This window comes from Mollisia scopiformis (assembly GCF_001500285.1).
Source record: "Mollisia scopiformis unplaced genomic scaffold LY89scaffold_33, whole genome shotgun sequence".
Taxonomy (NCBI): Eukaryota; Fungi; Ascomycota; class Leotiomycetes; order Helotiales; family Mollisiaceae; genus Mollisia; species Mollisia scopiformis.
The window spans coordinates 234,771-254,228 of NW_017263613.1; the positions used below are offsets into that span (position 1 = coordinate 234,771).

Below are 19,458 nucleotides of genomic sequence, written 5' to 3' on the forward strand. Positions count from 1 at the left end.
TCAGCCGTATTGTTTTGTTAAAGACACTGTACATCTATGTTCACAATATTATCGGTTTCGGTGGAGGCTAAATCCAGATCCGGCAATATAGACCTTGTCTGCCGAGATTCATTTACATGCCGATCAAATCTTATATTACAAACTTGACAGCCAGATCTTCCGAAATTATAAATGTGGGTCAAATGGCCCCGCTTTCTTATCACTATTAAAGATAGAAATCTTGTAACGTTTCTTTGTCTTTGGCCGTTGCTCACTTTTCACTCAGCATGTGGTCTTCAATTGTCGTTTTGCTGTGTTTTGTTTCTGATGGTCTAAGTCTGGGCCAGCAGAGAGTCATCTCATTCACTGATGGACCTCTTCAACTAGCAGGAAATGGCGTTGCGACTTTGATTCTTTCCAGCACCGATTTCCCTGGGGTCATCCGAGCAGGACAAGACCTTGCCGCAGATTTCGGAAAAATCACTGGGAAGAACCTCACAATCGCGCAAATATCAACTGATCAAACCTCCACTACCGGACCAGCAATCATAGCAGGTACACTCGGCAAATCTGCACTGATCGATTCTCTCGTGTCCGCTGGGAAGATCGACATCAGCCAGATTCAAGGACAATGGGAATCTTTCGTCACACAGATCGTGACAAGTCCCGTGTCCGGAGTGGCATCGGCTTTGGTCATAGCTGGAAGCGATAAAAGGGGCACAATATACGGAATCTACGACATCTCAGAACAAATTGGGGTGTCGCCGTGGTATTGGTTCGCGGACGTCCCTTCTACACAACAAACCAACATCTTCGCTCTAGATATTCACAAAACCCAGGGCCCTCCTAGCGTCAAGTACAGAGGTATTTTCTTGAACGACGAACAGCCTGCTCTCACCAACTGGGTTAAGGAAAAGTATGGAGGGGTAGGATACGTTTCCGGGTTCTATGCTCGAGTGTTCGAGTTGCTCCTCCGACTACGAGCCAACTATCTCTGGCCGACGATGTGGGACAGCATGTTTGCATTAGACGACACCAAAAATCAGCCACTTGCTGATACATACGGAATTGTCATGGGAACTAGCCATACAGAGCCGTTGATGCGCTCCACGAAAGAACAGACCAAGTACGTGAGTGGATCATGGGACTGGACATCCAACAAAGCGAACATCATTAAATTTCTCACCGATGGTGCGAATAGAGCAAAGCCGTATGAGTCTCTATATACTATGGGAATGCGTGGGTCTGGTGATACTGCGTCGTCTACTTTGACTGCTGCTTCGCTTGCCGATGTGGTTTCCGAGCAGCAGAAGATTCTTACTTCTGTTATTGGGAACGTATCCACGATCCCACAGATGTGGTGTTTATACAAGGAGGTAGGAGGGTACTATCAAAAAGGGCTCAAAGTCCCAGACGATATTACACTTCTTTGGTCAGACGATAATTCAGGGAATATGCAACGTCTTCCTATTCCAAGCGAAGTGGGGCGAGTTGGAGGCGCAGGAGTGTATTATCACTTCGACTATGTCGGCGATCCAAGAAACTACAAATGGATTAACACCATTGCGCCTCAGAAGACTTGGGAACAGATGCATATGACATACAACCGAAATGCACGAGAGATTTGGGTCGTCAACGTTGGCGATCTGAAGCCATTGGTAAGACTTTTCTGCCCCGTACCCAACATCGGCTAAGGATTATCTAGGAAATACCAATAAATCACTTCCTCGATATGGCCTACAACATGACGCTGTTCACTTCCCCAAATAGCACCGATACGTGGCTCTCTCAATTCGCCGCCATGCAATTTGGCGCTGCCGTGTCAGACCAAGTGGCTTCACTCATAGACACCTATTCTCACCTTGCCGCACGCCGAAAATATGAGCTGCTAGACTCTACCATATTCTCTGTGATAAATTACAACGAAGCGGACACTGTCCTCGCCGAATGGCACACACTCGTATCGTCCGCTCAGGCAATTTATGATTCTCTCCCAGCAGCATCGCAACCAGCGTTCTTCCAACTCGTGCTTCATCCTGCAAAAGCGGGAAGCATTCTTTACGATTTATACGTCTCCACTGCTAAGAATAATCTATATGCAAAGCAAGGTAGAGTGAGTTCTACGACATACGGCACGATGGCAACGACTGCATTCCAAGCCGATAAAGATTTGGCGAGCACGTATCATAAGCTTCTTGGTGGGAAGTGGAACCATATGATGGACCAAACGCACATTGGGTACACTTCTTGGTCAGGATTTCTGTCTTTGAATTGATAGATGCTGACTCTTCGTAGGCAACAACCGTCAACGAATAACATGCCTGCTCAATCAACGCCTGCAAAGTCGACGAACGGTGCAGCTGGTGTATTTGTTGATGGAGGTAGCACGACGCTTGCTCTACCATCAATTAGTCTGTATGGTCCAGCTTCCCGATGGATCGATATCTATTCGAAAGGCAGCTCGGCTACGTCGTTCACCATCTCTTCTGATCCATGGGTGAAAGCGAGCCCCGCATCTGGACAATTGACCCCTCCTGGCCTAACATCCGACCAAAGAGTGAATATCACAATCGACTGGAGCACCGCTCCCACTTCCACCACTACCTCGAAGATCATTGTCACGGCCGGAGGAACAGACTTCACGGTTACTATCCCGCTATCCAACACGGCTCTGCCCGCAAATTTTACGGGCTTTGTCGAAAGTGACAAAACAATCAGCATCGAGCCCGAGCACTGGACATCCGTTACCTCGACCTCTAAGGCTTCATACGGTGTAATTCCGAACTATGGGCGCAGTTTATCAGGCGTCACACTCTTTCCCGTTACAATCTCAAGTCAAACTCCTCTTTCATCCCCGAAACTAAGCTACAATATCTACGTCTTCACCGCAACCACGGCATCAATAACTCTATATCTCGGTCCATCTCTCAATACCGGCCCCTCTCGACCCTTGACATACGCAATTTCAATCGACGATGCAGCGCCCACGAACGCACAATATGTCCCAATCACAGATCTGGGAACGTTGCCTAGTACTTGGACGCAAGGAGTTGAAAGGCAGGGGTACGATCATACGACGAAACATGATGTTACGGTAGGAGCGCATGTTCTGAATCTATGGGCTTTGGAGCCTGGTGTTGTATTTCAAAAGATTGTGGCTGATTTGGGAGGTGTGAGGACGAGTTATTTGGGTCCGCCGGAGAGTATGCGCGTTTGAGTGAGGGCAGTCGATTTTGTAAAGCAGTTTGGAACCTTGGATGTGAGATAAAAACTGGATCTCCATTGTGTCGGTCCTCGCTTCCTTATGTTCTAGTCCATCGGTAAACAGCAGGTGTTCACGTATGGACTAGAACACTTATTGATAGTCGTAGCATCAGTCGCAGTGTCACAAACGTCAACAGATCAGAACACTTCGCCAATAAAGGGGCTTGCTTACCAATTTTAACCAAATTACAAGCAGAGTTCAGTTTCTGCTACATCTTTGTAAATGGCTTCTGACGTCCCCGCTTTATCATCGATCGTGTGTCTTGTCTCGGTTGCCCTCTCGAGATTGATATCGAGAAGGGCCACTTTTGTTCGTTAGCGAGCGATCGGAGGGCTGTCAATTCCCCATTTCATTTACCCAAAACATCCGGACATAAAAGAATTCGGAATCTTGAACTTCTGTTCTTGAAACCACGACTTGGAGGAATTACAAAACTTCTTGATAAGACCAAACCCCTGCTAACTGGGAAGATCAACAAGATCGTGGGCCAACTGCTGCGATCACGGCCGTTAGTTGTATGTAAGATCAATGTGCAGCTACGGGGTTTGCCCAGGATCTACTCCGCCTTCAGACTTGAAGCTAGGTCTAATCACTAATCGCTAATCTCCCCGCCATTGCTAATTTCTTCAATGCCGGAAGATCTCAGTGCGAATTGCGGGTTTTCCAAATACCGTCTCTTATACCTGACTAATTGTCGCAGGAGTGGCACGAGCACTAAACTCTAAAATGAAGAGACGAACGCTGTGGCGTGCACTCATTTGTACGAAACATCCTTGTGTAAGCCACACGATGCTAAGATTTAAGCACGTTCCTAGTTCCAGATCTGATATTGATTTTTGTAAACTAATATAAGTCATAGAAGGCCATCTTAATGCACCGTGGACACACTTGCAGCATGGAGGCAGTCACACACGTTTTGTTTCCTGCTGTGACAGCCAGAAGTCGAACCATTTGACGATTCCCTCCATACTTTGCTCCTTCACATGACCTACACATAGATCAGTAATACATTCTTGACGGACAGAGAAGGTTTCAAGGGTTGAAGTCAAACTTACGTTCATAAGGATTCTCCATGTTTCCTCGCAATGCAAACCCATGCTCAACGCCAGAAAAGAGTTGGAGCTGGTAGGGAACTTTGATTTCTTGGAGGATATCAATGGCTCTTCTCCGAGATTTTGTATCAAAAGTGTGATCAACTTCCGCACAAGAAAGAAGTAGTGGATCTGAAAAGAATTAAGACGAGATGCGGTTCGCTATCGAGTTTCAGACTTACTTTTCAGATTGAAGAAATGATGCTCTTTGAGAAACGCAGGGTGGGCAAAAGCACCAGCCGTAACAGTGCCACTTGCTAGCTCATTGCATACATACGGAGCTCCGAAGCAGTATCTGGTACACTATCAGAGAATATCTTTGCCTTGATATCGAAGGGTACTTACCCAACACAAGCGTACTTGGTGTTTGGCTTTCCATAATGTCGCTTAACTTCCTCAATCCAGCCAGGAACAACTCTATCTGCAAAAGCCATATGCTTTGTTTTCCACGCTTCATAATCAAACCCTGGGTCCGTAGTTGTGTCATTTCTGTCCTTTCTATGTTTCCACACAGGATCCTGTTCCCAAGTTGTCAGCACTATGCAACGCCATATTTCTACCTTAACTCACCCCTCTGAAATAATCCAGGCCAAAAACAAAGTACCCAGCATCCGCAAATCCATCCATGATTAAAAGTCCGTTATTGAAGAGTCCCCAAACATCTGGAAAGTAGAGCAAAACATGGCCATTCGCTTTCCCTTCTGGCGGCGGGACAATATATGTTTCAACTTCTGCAATTGTCCCCTGACTGCCTCTTGGGTTTCCTTCATGAATAGAACCTTTCAAACAGCAGGCTCCAGAGGGTTTAGCAAGGTAGTTGTCTTCCATTTCGATGGTTTTGGAATTGCGAGTAATAGTGGGATGCACAATCCGAAGGATGAAAGAGTTCTTGGCAATTTCTTGACATAACGAATACACAAGAGCGCTGTCAATACTATGAGCAAGCAGATTGAATTATTCGTATATAGCTTTAAGGTCTGGTCTTGTACAATCACAGATCATGATCCTCGGATGCATCCTCGAGCATCTTCGGGAATACCCCGCATCACGTCAAAAAGGATGGATACAGCCGTTTTTTCGGCACGAACTGCACGACACATGCCCGCTTTGATTCTTAGCCTTGGCGTCGTCCAGTGTCACTTGATCTCATCGAACATTGATATACCCATCTGCACAGTCTTCTTGGGTGCATATCAATATCGTACGCTTTGTCTGTTGTCAGCACAGTGTAATGTTAGGGCTAGGCCCACTTCCCAAGATGAACATTCCGCCTATCGTCGACATAGACAAATGGGCAGCATGAGTATAGCACAACCGGCAAGTTAAACAGCGGCGAGGATGGAACCAGGATGAGATGAAGTTTCTGAAAGGAATACTTTGTACAGAGTGCTATTAATTAGCACATTTTCATTCTCTAGCGACCAAGGTAATATTCCATATCCATTAAGAAACTTTTGCAAGGGTATTGACCATGAACCGTGAATGACAGCGAGAACCCCTCCAACCCAACACCCAGCGTAGCCTCTCACCATTATCAAATCAATATGCATCGTTATCATAGATGCTCGAATTTCTTCACTCCACCTCCGGTCTGCCCCATTGTTGATCCTTCACTCCTCGGTCTAGATTCAACCATGATTCTGACGGACCTCCTTATCTCTGGTGACATGTAGACAGGGCTATCCGCTGGGCTTTGCGGCTTGGTGGTTGCAGCTCAACCCTGTCACCATCTTCTCCGTCCTTCAGACTGATGTCCTTGTCGCTGTCACTGACCCATAAGGCGTCATTCTTTTTTCTTGTCCCTTGGCCCTTTATGCTTCCAAATTCCAAGTCTAAATCGGTACTGCTCATCATTTCAAAGTCACCACCTGCTTGCGTCTGCCTCCTCCTCGATACCATGGTATCCTTTGCATACTCCCTGTATCTCGAAGAAGTTTTTATCCCTGGCGATGAGTCTGTTGTTGAGAAGCCCATTCCTGGAACAATCTTCTTCAGCAATGGCTTCGTAGCCGGAGCTGACGCGCAGAACAGACCCACGTTGACTTCAACAGAAGTCCAGATAGAAATATCATAACTGTCCCACGGAGTATCTGTACTGTCGACCACTTTGAGGACTCGAACTAGGCGGATGATAGCTGCGATGATGACTAAAATGCTCATACAGCACACCGCAAAAAGAGAAACTTTCTGTCGTCTTGGGAGGTGAAGAGCCACTGTATATCTTGTCAGTCATGCGTTCCAGATACGTAGAGAAATGTATCATACAAATTCTTGGAATGACGAAAGCGAGTAACAGGCAATCAGCAATTATGCCGAGTATTGCTGATGCTTCAAATGGAGGTCTCCCATCATGACACTTGCTCGGTACTGGTTTCCACGCCCCTAGCTAAGATTAGTATATAGTCTTTAGCCCACGCTTTTAGAGCATACCTTGAGGAGGACTGCACTGAAGAATAGTTGCAATTATGAGAGGGATCGAGAATGCAAGGATATAGCCCGCCGTTGCCCAGACGAACATCTTGCTTCTTCGATCTTGAAATACCCTCATATAGAAGGCACATATTCTAAGCTTCGTCGCCATGATGTTGAATTGATATAACAACCTAGCTGCAAATCCGAGAGCTACCGTAGGGCCTAGGTCTAAGAAGGAAGAGGCTGCTGCATGTCTTCCGGAGCCGAATCGGGTCAGGTCGCAATTGATGACCGTGAGGGCAATTGCGCCAGTAAGCTGCTGTCCTTAGCTCTTGAGACATGGCATCTTTGGAAGAGTAGATACCCATGATATAAGGACAAAAGTGTCATCGGATCCCCAATGTCTCAACAGTATGATTCGAGAGTAGAACCGTCCTAAGACAAAGATGGTTGCTATACCGGCAGGAAAGATACTGCCGAAAAGTATTTGTGGTACTCTGGACTGTGCAAGAAATGCTGCTGTTGGAGGAGTCTACTCAACGATAAGCGATTTTATTCAGTAGCTTGGTGGAATGAAAGAAAAGTCAAATATGCAACCGAATCGGCTCTCATCAAAACTAGTTGGCGTATTGTCGAGAAAGTCGCAACGTTCGAAGCTGTCGAAGAACGTATAAGAACTCACGTACCTCCATTGTATTGTTGATCCCAGTTATCGGACTATATTTATTCGTGACTTCCATTCTGAGAAGCAGATGTCGGTTGATGAAGGACAACATATATTGCAAATTGCTCCAGATATTCAAGGTCTTTATCCGAGATCCAGAAGACGCATGAGAGATAACGTTTGGACAGGGTACAAAGGAATGTATATTTATGCTCCCAGGGATACCAATTGGGGCAGATTCAGCTGCTCTCTCGATTAACGTGGTCCCCATGCTGCACAAAATGCTAGCTGCATGCCTCAAAACAACCGAAAAATTATATAACCGGATACAGATCTCGGAATCAACCACTCCACTATGTGGCTTCGGCCCAGGAACTCTTTCATAAAACCCCGCATATAGGTGGATTGGAATTCTCACCAATGTCCAGTAAAACTACAAGTATGCACAGATCTCCTCCACATTTAGTGACCTGGAGGCTGGAGACGCCATTGAAGGCATCCCCCATTCTCTGCACTTCTTTACTGGTATTTTTCGAATTATGTCAGAGAAAATCGGATGAGGGAATCGAGAAAGTATACAATTGGATAAATGAGTTTGTAATCCACCATCTGATGCTCCAGTTCTGGCTCTCGAATCCTGGGTCTCGGCCTGGTTCTTGGGCTGGTAATAGTAGTAACTCGCAGCCGTATCGTGGAGACGGCGAGCATTGATCAGCTTGTGCGACGTGCGCTGATTATCCATTCGCCTTTGCACTGCGCAAGTCGATGTTCCTACATGTCAAGTTTCCAAAAAATTGTCCATAGTCGAGACATTGACCAGTACGTCCGGATGGAATGAGACGAGGTCAAAAAAATATACTCTTTTTTTTGGCAGCGCCACAATTCCCACTTCGGGTCGACCAGAACGTCCAGTGGGCAAGTGTGCCGACTATCGACGGGCTGACCCGTGAAATTGATTCAATCCGTCCATTGCTTATGTGGACGCTATGCATGCATCATAGTGATGTCTCACAATTTTTGATCTTGGCACTCTCCCAGATTCGCGGTTAAAAGGCAGCTTCCATTGTTCCAGAGTTTCAGTCCTAATGCACGAAGTGGCACAAAGGAAACCAGATGTATGAAGTAGGCAGAGGCTCAGGTCGGGAATTCTAGACGATTATTCCTTCGAAGCCACTCCACATCTCTGCACCGTTCTCAGCTCTCTCGCTCCGTTGCGCAATTGTGACGTCCGCTTTTTATTCTATTTTCGCCGAGAGAAAGTCGACAGCTGCAATGTGGGACCTTAACGAGATCCGCTCATGCAACTTTCCGATGTTTTCATATTAATTTGTCGTAACACAAGCAAGCAAGGGCGCACCATACTGTAATATTGTACAACCACAATGGAATGAAGTAATCCCAATTCATTCCATTCTAAAAGATTAGCATCCATAAAACTAAGAGAGCCAGCAAATTCTCGTAAGTTCTGTCCCAATTTCCCAGCTGTCGTCGCTCCTCCTGTAATGATGTCTCACTTCAATTAGTGTTTTCCGCCCTTACTCTTCTTGCTACAGCACAAGGACTCCTCGTTCTTCGTCGTTGGGTGGCCGCAATTCTGTTTCTACGATCTATACCACTCAATGCCCAGGAACCTCTCTTCCCTAAGATCCCAATATACTGCGTTCTCCCTCATACTATGCACTCGCACTAACCAATTTCACCTTAGAATACTATGCGGGAACGGTCAACAATCGAACTCTCATCCATCATTACATTTGTGGTGACGAGCGATTAGGACCCAAACGATATCCAACCAAGCTTCCACTGGGCAGCGAACTCTCTACATACGATACTCTTTGCGGTCTATGTCCTGGTCAATACCTAGCAAAATGGTATAATTCCACTGCAGCCTCATACATCTATCCACCAGATGACGGATTCCAATTGGACACTAGGTACTGGAATGATCATTGACGGCAACATCACTCTACCCATTGACACATTGCTGGATCTTTTTGGATCTGAGTATGGAAGTTACATGAGCCCGTACGGTGCTCCTTATATGCAAAGAGCACTGCCACCGTCGAACCTTGATACACCGGCTTCAGATCCATCGTGAGTCTCTATGCCTAGCATTCAGCTGTTATTTTGTAAATGATGCTTATTTTACGATGATCAGATGGCCTTACAACTACCATGTTTACAAAGTTGAGAAGTCCTTTAATTGTCTAGCTGGGCTAATCGCGCTATGGTTTGGACAGCTAGGACAAGGTGTGCATTACTACATGTCGACCAATGTTTTGGGGTTGATAGTTGGCGGATACTTGTCAAGGGTTACTCTTAGCTAGTTTGAGGCCGAATACGATATAACGAGCAAGAGTCGCAAGGACATCAAAAACGTTTTCCAACGTCCTTGCCCACCAGCTCTGTAAGCATGTTTCAATTTCAGGATCTTAAGTGTTCTTGATACGCTTTTGCAATGCGAGTCTTTTCACTCTTTGCTTCAGTGCGTATTGGACTTTAGTCCTGATACTTGACTTGTTCCTTGGCTTTGTTGCTGCTTTCCAATCCATCATTAGCGTGCTTGGGTTCGTGGTAGATTCACCAAGTCTGGTCACATTCACCTAACTTATCAAAAGCACGCTAACCATTTACAGCCTTAAACCCTTCTGTACTACATAAAGTCAAATAAGCAAATCTTTGCCATCTGAGTTAGCGGCCCACAGGACCTAGATGTTTGCGACAGTGATCGTACCTCTCTATTTCCTCGTCGGGACCTGCAATACGAATGACTCAAGATGAACTGAGTTAGCGGCCCGCAGGATTTAGATGTTTGCGACAGTGTTCGTACCTCTCTATTCCTCGTCGGGACCTGCAATACGAATGACTCAAAATAGCCCCTTTAAACCCCACACATAAGCTGTGGTGTTGGAGATTCTCCTTCGGGAGTTTCAAGTTTTGCTTCCGCTTTTTACGATTTTTTTGTGCAAAACAGGCTCGGCTCTTCTTGCTCTAAGCGAGCTCCGACAGGACATCAACTCCCTTTTGAAGGTGAGAGACTACAAGCAATTGCTACGCTGCGAATTGGATATCATGTCTTAGCCTGCGAGAGATTTGACAAGTGTGGAGCGTACACGCAGCCCGCGTTCTGATGCATTTCGATAAAGCTGAATTTTCTCGACCCCTCTTCCTATTGTGATTTTAGAAATTGTGTATAACCACTTTCCCAGGACGATTATAAACCTTCATTTCCATAATCTATCCGACTTCTCCCAAAAATGGTACTCTACACAAATGTTCTTCAACAGATCCAAAACAGCAAGTTCAAGTCTTTTCTCACCTTCCAACAACACCTCACTCCCCCTTCCTCCCATCCAAATACTCCCTCCAAGCAATGCCCAAATCACTTGGCCAAAACGGCTCCATCCAAAACCTCCACCACCCCTTCTCCCTATACCTCCTAACCCCCATCTCCCCCAACAACAAATCCGCATACCCCACCGCATCAAACACTGCAAACGTGCCAATCTCCCCATTACTCAGATACCGCCTCTTACCCCACGCTAGCCACTCCGCTATCCTCTTCTCCCGTTCCTCGATACTGGGGAGTTTGATATCCCCCGAGAAATAAGCACAAACCCACATCGCCTGTGCTTCGGCTGCAAACAGCTTGTTACCGGCTGTAATGTGGTTCAGGAAGACGATGGAGCGATCATGCAGCGGGGCGATGCAGTGGTGCAGTCTGTAGGGCGTGGTGGGGATCTTGCGGTGGTGGTGAGGAGGGGGGTTGGCTAGTATTGGGAATTTGCGAAGAATTTTTGCGTCACCTTCTTGCTCTAGGCTTTTCCATTTTTCGGCGATGGCGGGGTCCTCGGTGGAGGGGTCGTGGGGGAGGTCGAGAGAGAGGAGTGAAGAGGGAGAGAAGAATTCTAGGCCTAGTTTCCAGCCGGTGCCGAGGAGGAGAGCGTCTGTTGGGATGGTGAGGCCGGATGTGAAGGTTAGAGATTTGGGACCTAGGGATGTGATGTCTTCGCGGTATACTGAGACGTTTTCAGCGATCGAGGACCAGAGATCTGGATGGTGAACTGCTCCACCCGTTCCGTTTTGCCAGAAAATCCTTCAACAATCAGTTCCCACTTCAACCCAAAACAAAGAAAATAACACTTACGGAGTATCATATTCCAATCCCTTAAACCCCTTCTCACTCGCTCTCCCCTTATAATTCGCAACATCTCTAATACTCTTATCCAACGCCGTAAAAATAAAACCCACAAGCCACCGCCCAACCCACGTCCGATGCAAAAACCCCGTCCACCAATTCTCCGGCCCCGTAATACTCGGCTGCAACGTACTCATGACCCTCGTCTGCGCCGCCTCCACCACATTCCGATACGGACTCTTCGTATCAATCGGAGCGAAGAACCCCGGCCCCGTTCCATTCTTGCTGATGATCCACGAAACCGTTTTTCCTTGCTGCACAGCTTCGTACACCATATCTGCTGCTGACTTGCCCGCTCCCAGGACAGCCACATGTTGAACTTCTGGAGCAGAAAGGATGTTCGAAGAACCAAAATCTTGGGAATGGATGATTTTCCCCTGAAACCCTTCCCGTCCAGCAAAAGAAGGGATATTAGGAAGTGAATTCTCGCCATTAGCAAGCATCAATTTCTCCGCCCAAAACACAACCTCCTCCTCTCTTCTCACACAAGAAACCCTCCACCTCCCATCCACCTTCTCAATCCCCTTCACCTGGACCCCAAACCTCACTCTATCCCTCAACGAGCGCCCCTCATGCATTTTCTCATCTACATATTTCTCAAGGTACTCCGTCGTGTATCTAGCTTTAAAGCAATCATTCCGGCAATCTTCCTCTGGGGGACGCGGCATCTTCATGTCGGCGAACTCGGCGATGCCGTGCGTCCATTGGGTCCAGAATTCGGGGTAGAGTCTTCCTGTTTCTTTTCGTTAGTGAGAGATAAAAGGGGGGGGCGAGGGAGAGAGGGAACTTTTGCTGAAAACACCACCGATGCAGGAGTCTCGTTCGAGGATTGTTAGTTTAGTGGTCGGGTGAGCTTCGAGGTAGCGTTGTGCGGCTATGATGCCTGATATTCCTGTTTTTTGTTGGGTTTGTTGGAAGAAGGTGAGAGGGGAACGGACCTGCGCCGATGATTATGATTTCGAAGTCGGTTTCGGGGTTCATGGTTACTGGATTCAGATAGGTAGTTTCTTTATATGGAGGAATTAGGAATATTTGAGGGCGAAAGTAAGTGAAATATAAAGTGAGAGGTGAGATGCTAGCTAGCGCGGTGGAGTTCGACGCCGCACTTGTACAGTAAGGCTGAAAGCACTGCTCGTACAGGGCGTGGATTTCAGCCAATCGTTGTGCCCCACTCGCTCCGCATCTGAGATTTTGAATGATAGCAGTGGAGTTTCGGGAAAGAAACGCAGAATCGAGGATTAATTTTTGTTCATCGTATTGACTTCATTTGTACCATCTTATGCTTAAGCTTTTGATTAGAGAATTTGTGATTGGTCGGATTCATTGTGGAGTTCAGCGGAATTTGGTGGAGTTTGGTGGAGTTTGGAAGTTTATACTGCCACTGAGCTGACTTGAGGTTTGAACGCTTACTCTAAGAGAGAAAGAAAGTTCAAGTATTCAATTCGGATTGTTATGTCAATTCGTTGATTCGAGAGGACTAGACTGGACCAACAATTAATCTCAGAATGCGCATTTCCACTACAAATCGACTCACCACCTCTGTATTCGAGTCGATCGCACACTTTAGGAGGGACGAAGTACCGTGGAAATCAAATAAGAGAATAAGACAAAAGAAAGGTGAAATATCAAACAGAACATGTACTTGATTCATAGGTATCCGCTATATATATATGTCGCTAATCATAGCCAAAAGGCTCAGAACAAAACAAACAGCCAGCCATCAGTTCATTCGCTCACTTGGTTTCATCACCTCTTTTCATCCCCCATCCTAAAACCTAATCCTCTCCCAATCACTCAAAACCCACATCCCCGTCTCACAATCAAGATCAACACTCAGCCGTCCCTTCTCATCAATCCAAGCTCCCTGATCCCTTATCTCAACGACCTTCCCGCTATGATTTACCTCCTGCGCACTCACACCCGCCACATCACTCGGGATCCACAGCCTCGGACTCCGTTTCCGCATGCCCGGCGGCGAGAACGCATCTTTGAGTATCTTCTCGTCGTATTCGTGCACGGCGCCTAGATGGTACAGTTCCGCTGGTATACCGGCTCTTATGACGTGGTAATCGCAGAATATGGTCGGGTGCAGGAATTTGAGTATGAAGTTTGCTTTCTTGTTTGGGTCGGGGATGGGGGACAGCCAGGGAGACCAGAAGTCGATTTTCGTTAGGAAAGCAGGGATTGGGGACGCAGTGTATTTTGTTCGGATCATGGATTTGAGGGTCCCTGTCGTGAGTGTCAAGGCGCGGTCTGCGCCCTCGACGGGGATTCCGGCGCGAGAGGATTGAGTGCCGTGGGATACGGCGTCAGCAGCTGAAGGGTCGAAATCAGAGTCGTAGCCAGCGTCGGGGTCAATGTTCGTCTCGAGGTCGTTGTCGTGCTTATCTTCTAGGTTTTCGGCAGCGAGGGGGTGGTTACCTGCTTTTAGAAGTTCTTCCTCTGCGGCGAGGGTGCGGGGAAGGTTGTATAGGAGGGGAGAGAGAGCGTCGTTGAGGGAGACGTGGAAGAGGGCTGTGAAGATGACGAGGCCGAACGTTAGGACGACGGGGCCGTAGGCGCCTTTGATGCCGAAGAGACCTATGAGGCAGATTTCGGCGAGGTAGACACCTGTGAGAGTTTGTTTTAATGCTCGAGGGTAGCAGAGTCCTCGCGTGTCGAGGTTGGAGGAGTAGACGTAGAGGAGGTTGTAGCGGTATGTTATGTAAACAATTGAGAGGCCTATGGCAGCTACTGCCAATACAATTGGGGCGATGAGGGAGTAGGAGATGGCGATAATGCCCATGTTGGTGAAGACGGGATACACAGAACCCCAGTGGATTCTTCTCAGTCGATGATACCTTGCTGAGATTTGCCTGGGATGAGTACCAGAGTTTGCCAAAAGTCCGTGACGGAAGATGGACACCATGTGCATGATTCGAGTAGCACTCATTGCAAGGCCTTGGAGGATGAAATAAGATATGTAGAAGTTCGAGGCTTTAGGTAAGTTCTTTGATAACAGAGTTCGAGCTGAGAGTGGGTCTTGGAGAATTTGTGTTATGGCGGCAGAGGCTGCGGAAGTGAGGGTTGTAATTAGGAATACTTGGACGAGTTGGAATACGAAGTACGAGTTCTGGACAAAGAGCTCGATTTTGGATTCCGTTGGGACGCCAGCTTGGCGTGCACACACTGTTCTGTTAGCGAGACTCTCATAGGAAAGGGGGAAAAGTTACTTCTCATGATGATAGGTACGGCAGACATGAGTAGTGACAAAGCAACAGCGGGAAGGAGACCACTGATGAGACCCAAAATCACCGTCGGAAGTTTGTTGATCCAAGCTAGGAATATGAATTTGCTGGTCAAATATTTGACGTTGGAAATAAGGCCAATGATGGCTGCTGGTACAGACCAAAATATTACCATCGCAGCAACAAATCCCTGGATCAAGAACCTTCGGATGATACGTTCGTACCACGAAAAGTACATTGCTTTCCAGTGTATCTCCTCTGGTCGAACGCCAACAATCTCAGGTCTCATGTTGTTCGCGGTGTGATGGGCAAGCGTCTGATATGCTGCTTGAGCGTCGACCTGGGAATGAAATTCGACGAATGCGGCAGGTATTGGTCGACCTTTTCCTTTTCTGTAGTCTCTTCGCAACTTGCTGATTTTGACACCAAGTGCCTTTAATCGACTTCTTGTCCATCTGATCGTATCGACTCTCCTTCCATAATTCGCGATCGGTCGATGGTATGGTCTTTCTTCTGCAGGAATCCACAAAGCTGCAACTGATCCGACAACATCTGGTGAAGGACCAGTAAAACCGTAGCTTGTCATATCAATTGGTGTCCCATCACTTCTCGTGAAACTTCGTGGAGATACTGGAGATGCTGGGGATATTGGAGATATGGTTGACGCGGCCGAAAGAGGCGATAGGGGCGACAGGGGCCAGTTTGGACTTTCGGCCTTGATTTCGACGTCCACTCCTTTCGACTCCTTCGAACTTCTTTCTGAGGGAGTTCCAACTTTCGTCTCGATATCAGGGTGTCCACTTTTCAGGGCTTTTTGATATGCTGCATTGGCTTTCTTGATCAACTCGATCTCTGCCTTCTCAAGTCGGAATGCTGTCTGTTCTCGTTCGTTGACTAATTCATCCAATTCCTCCGTGACTTTGGGAATCCAAACGTTCTTCACTGTATCTCCGAAGATTCGTCGCAATTTCTTTTCGTCTAGAATTTGAGTGGGGACGCATGTAAATAGCACAGTGCGTGATGAGAGGCGATTTGCGTAGAATGGGGAGAGCAGATATGCTTGGCGAAGATTGATGAAGAAGATACATTCTCGACCGACCATGAGGAGGATGAAGCCTATTACCAGTCAGAAAATATCTATTACGGATCAAGCTTACCCACCAAAGAACACCCAAGCCAGTAGAGCATGGCCGTAACACCAACTAGGATGAGCAATATTTCCGAACGTTAGCATGTCCAGTTGTGTATTTCCACCTCCACCCAAAGCATGAAGTGGTAATAGGATAGGCCATGTGAGTAGCATTCCAAAACAACATATCACACAAAGGACCTTGAGGTACCGAAGGAAAAGGAAGCCATCGAATGAGGTTCGATGAAGGACCTCAATATCTGGGGTATGCCAGAATTGTTTCATCCAATTGAACCATCCTGACGGCAATGATTTGGTTCGTTCACTACGAATATTAGAATCTTTCTGTAAGCAATTGGTATATATCATACTGAGGTTGAAGACTGCTGAGAAACGTTCGCGGCGCATAGACACGGGGTAGATACTTCCGACCCACGATAAAGATGATGACGCAGACAACAGCATATATCGCGACAGGCACAAAGGTCATAAACAACGTCGAAAAGCTGGCTGAATTGGTGCCCTCGGTCGCCTTCAAGACGGAAGTCGAGTTAGATCCATCTCTGGCCGAACCGACCCTCGGGTCCGTCGTATTCTGAATTGATGACGGTCCGTCAGCTGAGGTTCACGCCTGTTTCCGACCGAGGGGAGCGGCGCCAAGATTCGGCAATCTTGTGCTCTTCTCGCAGTTGGGACGATAAGAGAGGCAGACTCACAAGTTGTCTTCTCACGATATGGATCCACTCGTGCCAGTCGGTGGTTGTCATATCGAGGGTGGATGACAGGAGAGAATGGACATTTTCTCGTGGTTGACGCCCAGAATGATCGAGATGCGTTGATGTCTTGAAGACTAGGGCAACTTTGTAAGCGATGTGGCTGGCCGCGGAGAGCTGGACCTGAGTGGCGGACTGGGTTGAGAGTGGAGAAGGAGGCGCAGCATTATCGGTTGAGATGCCGTATATGAGCGATTATTGGTCGGTGGGCACGAAAAGTATATGCGGCCAGCCTCTCTTTTGCTGTTTTGAGGGGCCCAAGAAATATTGGACGAGGATTAAGCTTTTTACCAAGGGCGGCGCTTCCGATGACAGATCAGGTGATATGGAACGGACTGCCCTTGATGCTTTTTCTCGATTATTATATGGTGGATACATCAGATTGACTATGTTCACTTGCAATTGAATCTTTGATTGAACTCCGGACGAATCTCGGGCGACTTAGAGTTAGACTTTGCGAAGAGCTCTCGCCGGTAATCGAACCCGGTTGCGCTTTCGATTTGCCCTCTCAAATTGTCAAAGCTTGCTACCAAAGCAACTCTTGCACATTGGATTACGTGGGTCATGGAATATCGGTCCAAACAGTCGAAGGGCAGATCGAGCCTGAGCAGCTTCGCGTTACCATGGTAAGAGAAGACTTAAGACACTATGTTTCTTGACTTCAAGGCTTTGTTTCATACAATTCTTCAGATATATTGAGGTAATTGAATTCTGCAGACTTGTATTTTTGCTTCCATCAAGCTCTTCCAATCGTTTCAGACACGTTAGGTGGTCGGACACCAGCATGGACTCAACGGCCAACAGAATTGTCCGTCAGAAGCCTCCCAGCAAAACGCACAGAACTTCCGTCGCTATTCGATTGGGACATCTTAAAAGGGCAAATTCGAACAATATACCGCGGCAATACTCTTCAAGTCATCATGCGGCTCGCGGAAGAGAAGTATTATCTCAAAGCATTGTGAGCACAACAGCAAGAAAATATGCCCACCTGCTCAGAGACATTTCTCTGCCAATGTCGAAACGAACAAAGTTGGAAAACGAGACTCAAGACTTGGGGTCATGAGAAGTACTTGAGCTCTACGAACAAGAAGATCGTCGCTACAAGAGAGGAAGGAAAGAATACTGATCTTTTCCACCTTGGATCAGAGATTCGAAATAAGAAGAACAAATACTTTAAAATAAGAAAGTTGGCGGATCCTGTTGAAGAAATATTGCCAAGTCCAGCTGGGCCTTGTAAAGTGTTTGCAAATCAATTATCCCAATTTTACAGATCGACAGAAACTCTCGCGAACATTACTTGTCATACCCTTGGTTCCGAAGGAAACCTAGAAAACGAGACACCTGAAGAAGTCTTGCAAACTCTAAGCCTTGAACATTTTTCTGATACGTCACCAAGAAATTTGGCCGGAGTTAGAATAGTGCGTACGCAACAACCGCTTTCTTTCAATAGCCAACACCTTGGTACTCTTCATCATCGCGCTGCAATTCTGCCCAAGCAGTTGCCTCAAAGGAAACCACCGAATCACAATCTTTCCTCGGCCGCCTCATAATAAAACAAGAAAATCAGTTCGGCTCATTAGCAAGAGAGCCGTGCCGAAACTTCAAGTTTTTGAAAGAAATGGAAACACGTGATATTTAGACTGCTAATGGAGAAGATATCCTTGGGGGAAAATCTCATATCGCTGAGTTGCATCTCTAGGTTAACAGTAATAACCAATCAAACATACGACAATGTATTAAAGAAAGAGAGCAAAAAAAAAACATCTAGAAATGGGCTTTCCTTCAAGATCACGAGATCCCTCCTCACCTCGGACAGCACAATTCTCCTACAAGATGTCTCACACCTACATCCACAACGTTTTTTTTCCCATGGTAATACAACGGTAAGCATATATCCTTATCCAACTCATACTGCTCGACACCAAACTCCCTTCAAACTTCTCATCGAGGCACCAAACTCAGCTGAAGAGTTTTCCAGCACCGACTCAGCATGTCACGCAAAGACATCACCATCATCAATCTCGTTCCACCATCACACAAATCCTCCACCTCTTATATCATATTCCCTCTCCTCCCTGTCGCCACAAAGGCACATCCTCCTCTCACAAGGCCCAGCCCTCTTCACGTGCATGGCTTTTCGAGAAGACTATCGCCATCCCTGTCGCCACAAAATGTCCAGACTCCCAACCAAAGGCCAACACTTTCCCTCCAACATCAGTCCACTCTCACGAAACCCTTCAACTCCAAGCAACACTCTCCCAATTGATATGACTCCATATCACATCTCCCCTCCAAGTATTCCAATGGTTCGCAGATATCCTTTCCTCTCTCGCGCTACACCACATCCGGCAATACGTCACCCCACCATTTCCCTTCCAGACCGTCTGTCTGTCTGTCTGCAGTTCTAGCTCCCGCACGCTGACTGGCCCGCTTCTCCTCCAGCGGGTCCCTCGCCTGTGTTGCCCGCCAAGTTATAACAAAGGGCCCCTGCCCCTCATTTTCTTTTTCGTCCCATCAATCCTGCCAATCCCACCCCGTGCGAATAACGTCATTTTTAACCTTTTGTCGTGCTCGTCCACTGCATACGAACGTTAGAAGGCTCCATCGCAGCCTTGCAGGAGGATTGTCGAGTATCGTAGCCTTGTCTTGGCTGGATTGAGAGAGTTTGGAGTTGGGAACGAAGGTAGGAGGCGTGAATCCAGATTGGGGACGAGAAGATT

The 19,458-nt window shown here is 47.0% G+C and overlaps 7 protein-coding genes across 7 annotated transcripts; 3 read left to right on the plus strand and 4 right to left on the minus strand.

The window, feature by feature from the left end:
• Positions 1–266: 266 nt before the first annotated feature.
• On the plus strand, positions 267–3,196 carry LY89DRAFT_600152 (uncharacterized protein; the record flags this gene model as incomplete). Its single annotated transcript, XM_018210142.1, has 3 exons — positions 267–1,637; positions 1,685–2,229; positions 2,275–3,196. The coding sequence occupies 3 exons, from the start codon at positions 267–269 to the stop codon at positions 3,194–3,196; spliced, it is 2,838 nt and encodes a 945-aa protein (XP_018062583.1).
• An 858-nt stretch (positions 3,197–4,054) lies between these two features.
• LY89DRAFT_659262 (alpha/beta-hydrolase) lies at positions 4,055–5,346 on the minus strand. Its single transcript, XM_018212509.1, has 5 exons — positions 4,906–5,346; positions 4,681–4,853; positions 4,518–4,630; positions 4,300–4,467; positions 4,055–4,232 (listed from the first exon to the last, which is right to left on the minus strand). Exons 1-5 carry the CDS (start codon positions 5,161–5,163, stop codon positions 4,150–4,152), a joined length of 795 nt encoding a protein of 264 aa, XP_018062584.1. The 5' UTR covers positions 5,164–5,346; the 3' UTR covers positions 4,055–4,149.
• A 642-nt stretch (positions 5,347–5,988) lies between these two features.
• Positions 5,989–7,487, minus strand: LY89DRAFT_742070 (uncharacterized protein; the record flags this gene model as incomplete). Its single annotated transcript, XM_018220786.1, has 5 exons — positions 5,989–6,548; positions 6,601–6,717; positions 6,766–7,063; positions 7,112–7,279; positions 7,434–7,487. 5 exons carry the CDS (start codon positions 7,485–7,487, stop codon positions 5,989–5,991), a joined length of 1,197 nt encoding a protein of 398 aa, XP_018062585.1.
• Positions 7,488–9,320: 1,833 nt separating this feature from the next.
• Positions 9,321–9,738, plus strand: LY89DRAFT_742071 (uncharacterized protein; the record flags this gene model as incomplete). The annotated part of the gene is made up of 2 exons (XM_018220787.1): positions 9,321–9,505; positions 9,570–9,738. The coding sequence occupies 2 exons, from the start codon at positions 9,321–9,323 to the stop codon at positions 9,736–9,738; spliced, it is 354 nt and encodes a 117-aa protein (XP_018062586.1).
• Positions 9,739–10,543: 805 nt separating this feature from the next.
• LY89DRAFT_630049 (flavin-binding monooxygenase-like protein-like protein) lies at positions 10,544–12,658 on the minus strand. Its single transcript, XM_018211228.1, has 4 exons — positions 12,548–12,658; positions 12,397–12,501; positions 11,559–12,342; positions 10,544–11,507 (listed from the first exon to the last, which is right to left on the minus strand). The coding sequence occupies exons 1-4, from the start codon at positions 12,588–12,590 to the stop codon at positions 10,745–10,747; spliced, it is 1,695 nt and encodes a 564-aa protein (XP_018062587.1). The 5' UTR covers positions 12,591–12,658; the 3' UTR covers positions 10,544–10,744.
• An 869-nt stretch (positions 12,659–13,527) lies between these two features.
• Positions 13,528–16,557, minus strand: LY89DRAFT_536914 (DUF221-domain-containing protein; the record flags this gene model as incomplete). Its single annotated transcript, XM_018208111.1, has 4 exons — positions 13,528–14,777; positions 14,822–15,952; positions 15,998–16,290; positions 16,337–16,557. Coding segments are annotated over 4 exons (2,895 nt in total), but the record flags the coding sequence as incomplete, so codon positions are not given.
• A 1,438-nt stretch (positions 16,558–17,995) lies between these two features.
• On the plus strand, positions 17,996–19,433 carry LY89DRAFT_338512 (uncharacterized protein). Its single transcript, XM_018206843.1, has 2 exons — positions 17,996–19,044; positions 19,181–19,433. Exons 1-2 carry the CDS (start codon positions 18,385–18,387, stop codon positions 19,331–19,333), a joined length of 813 nt encoding a protein of 270 aa, XP_018062589.1. The 5' UTR covers positions 17,996–18,384; the 3' UTR covers positions 19,334–19,433.
• The last annotated feature ends 25 nt before the right edge of the window (positions 19,434–19,458 follow it).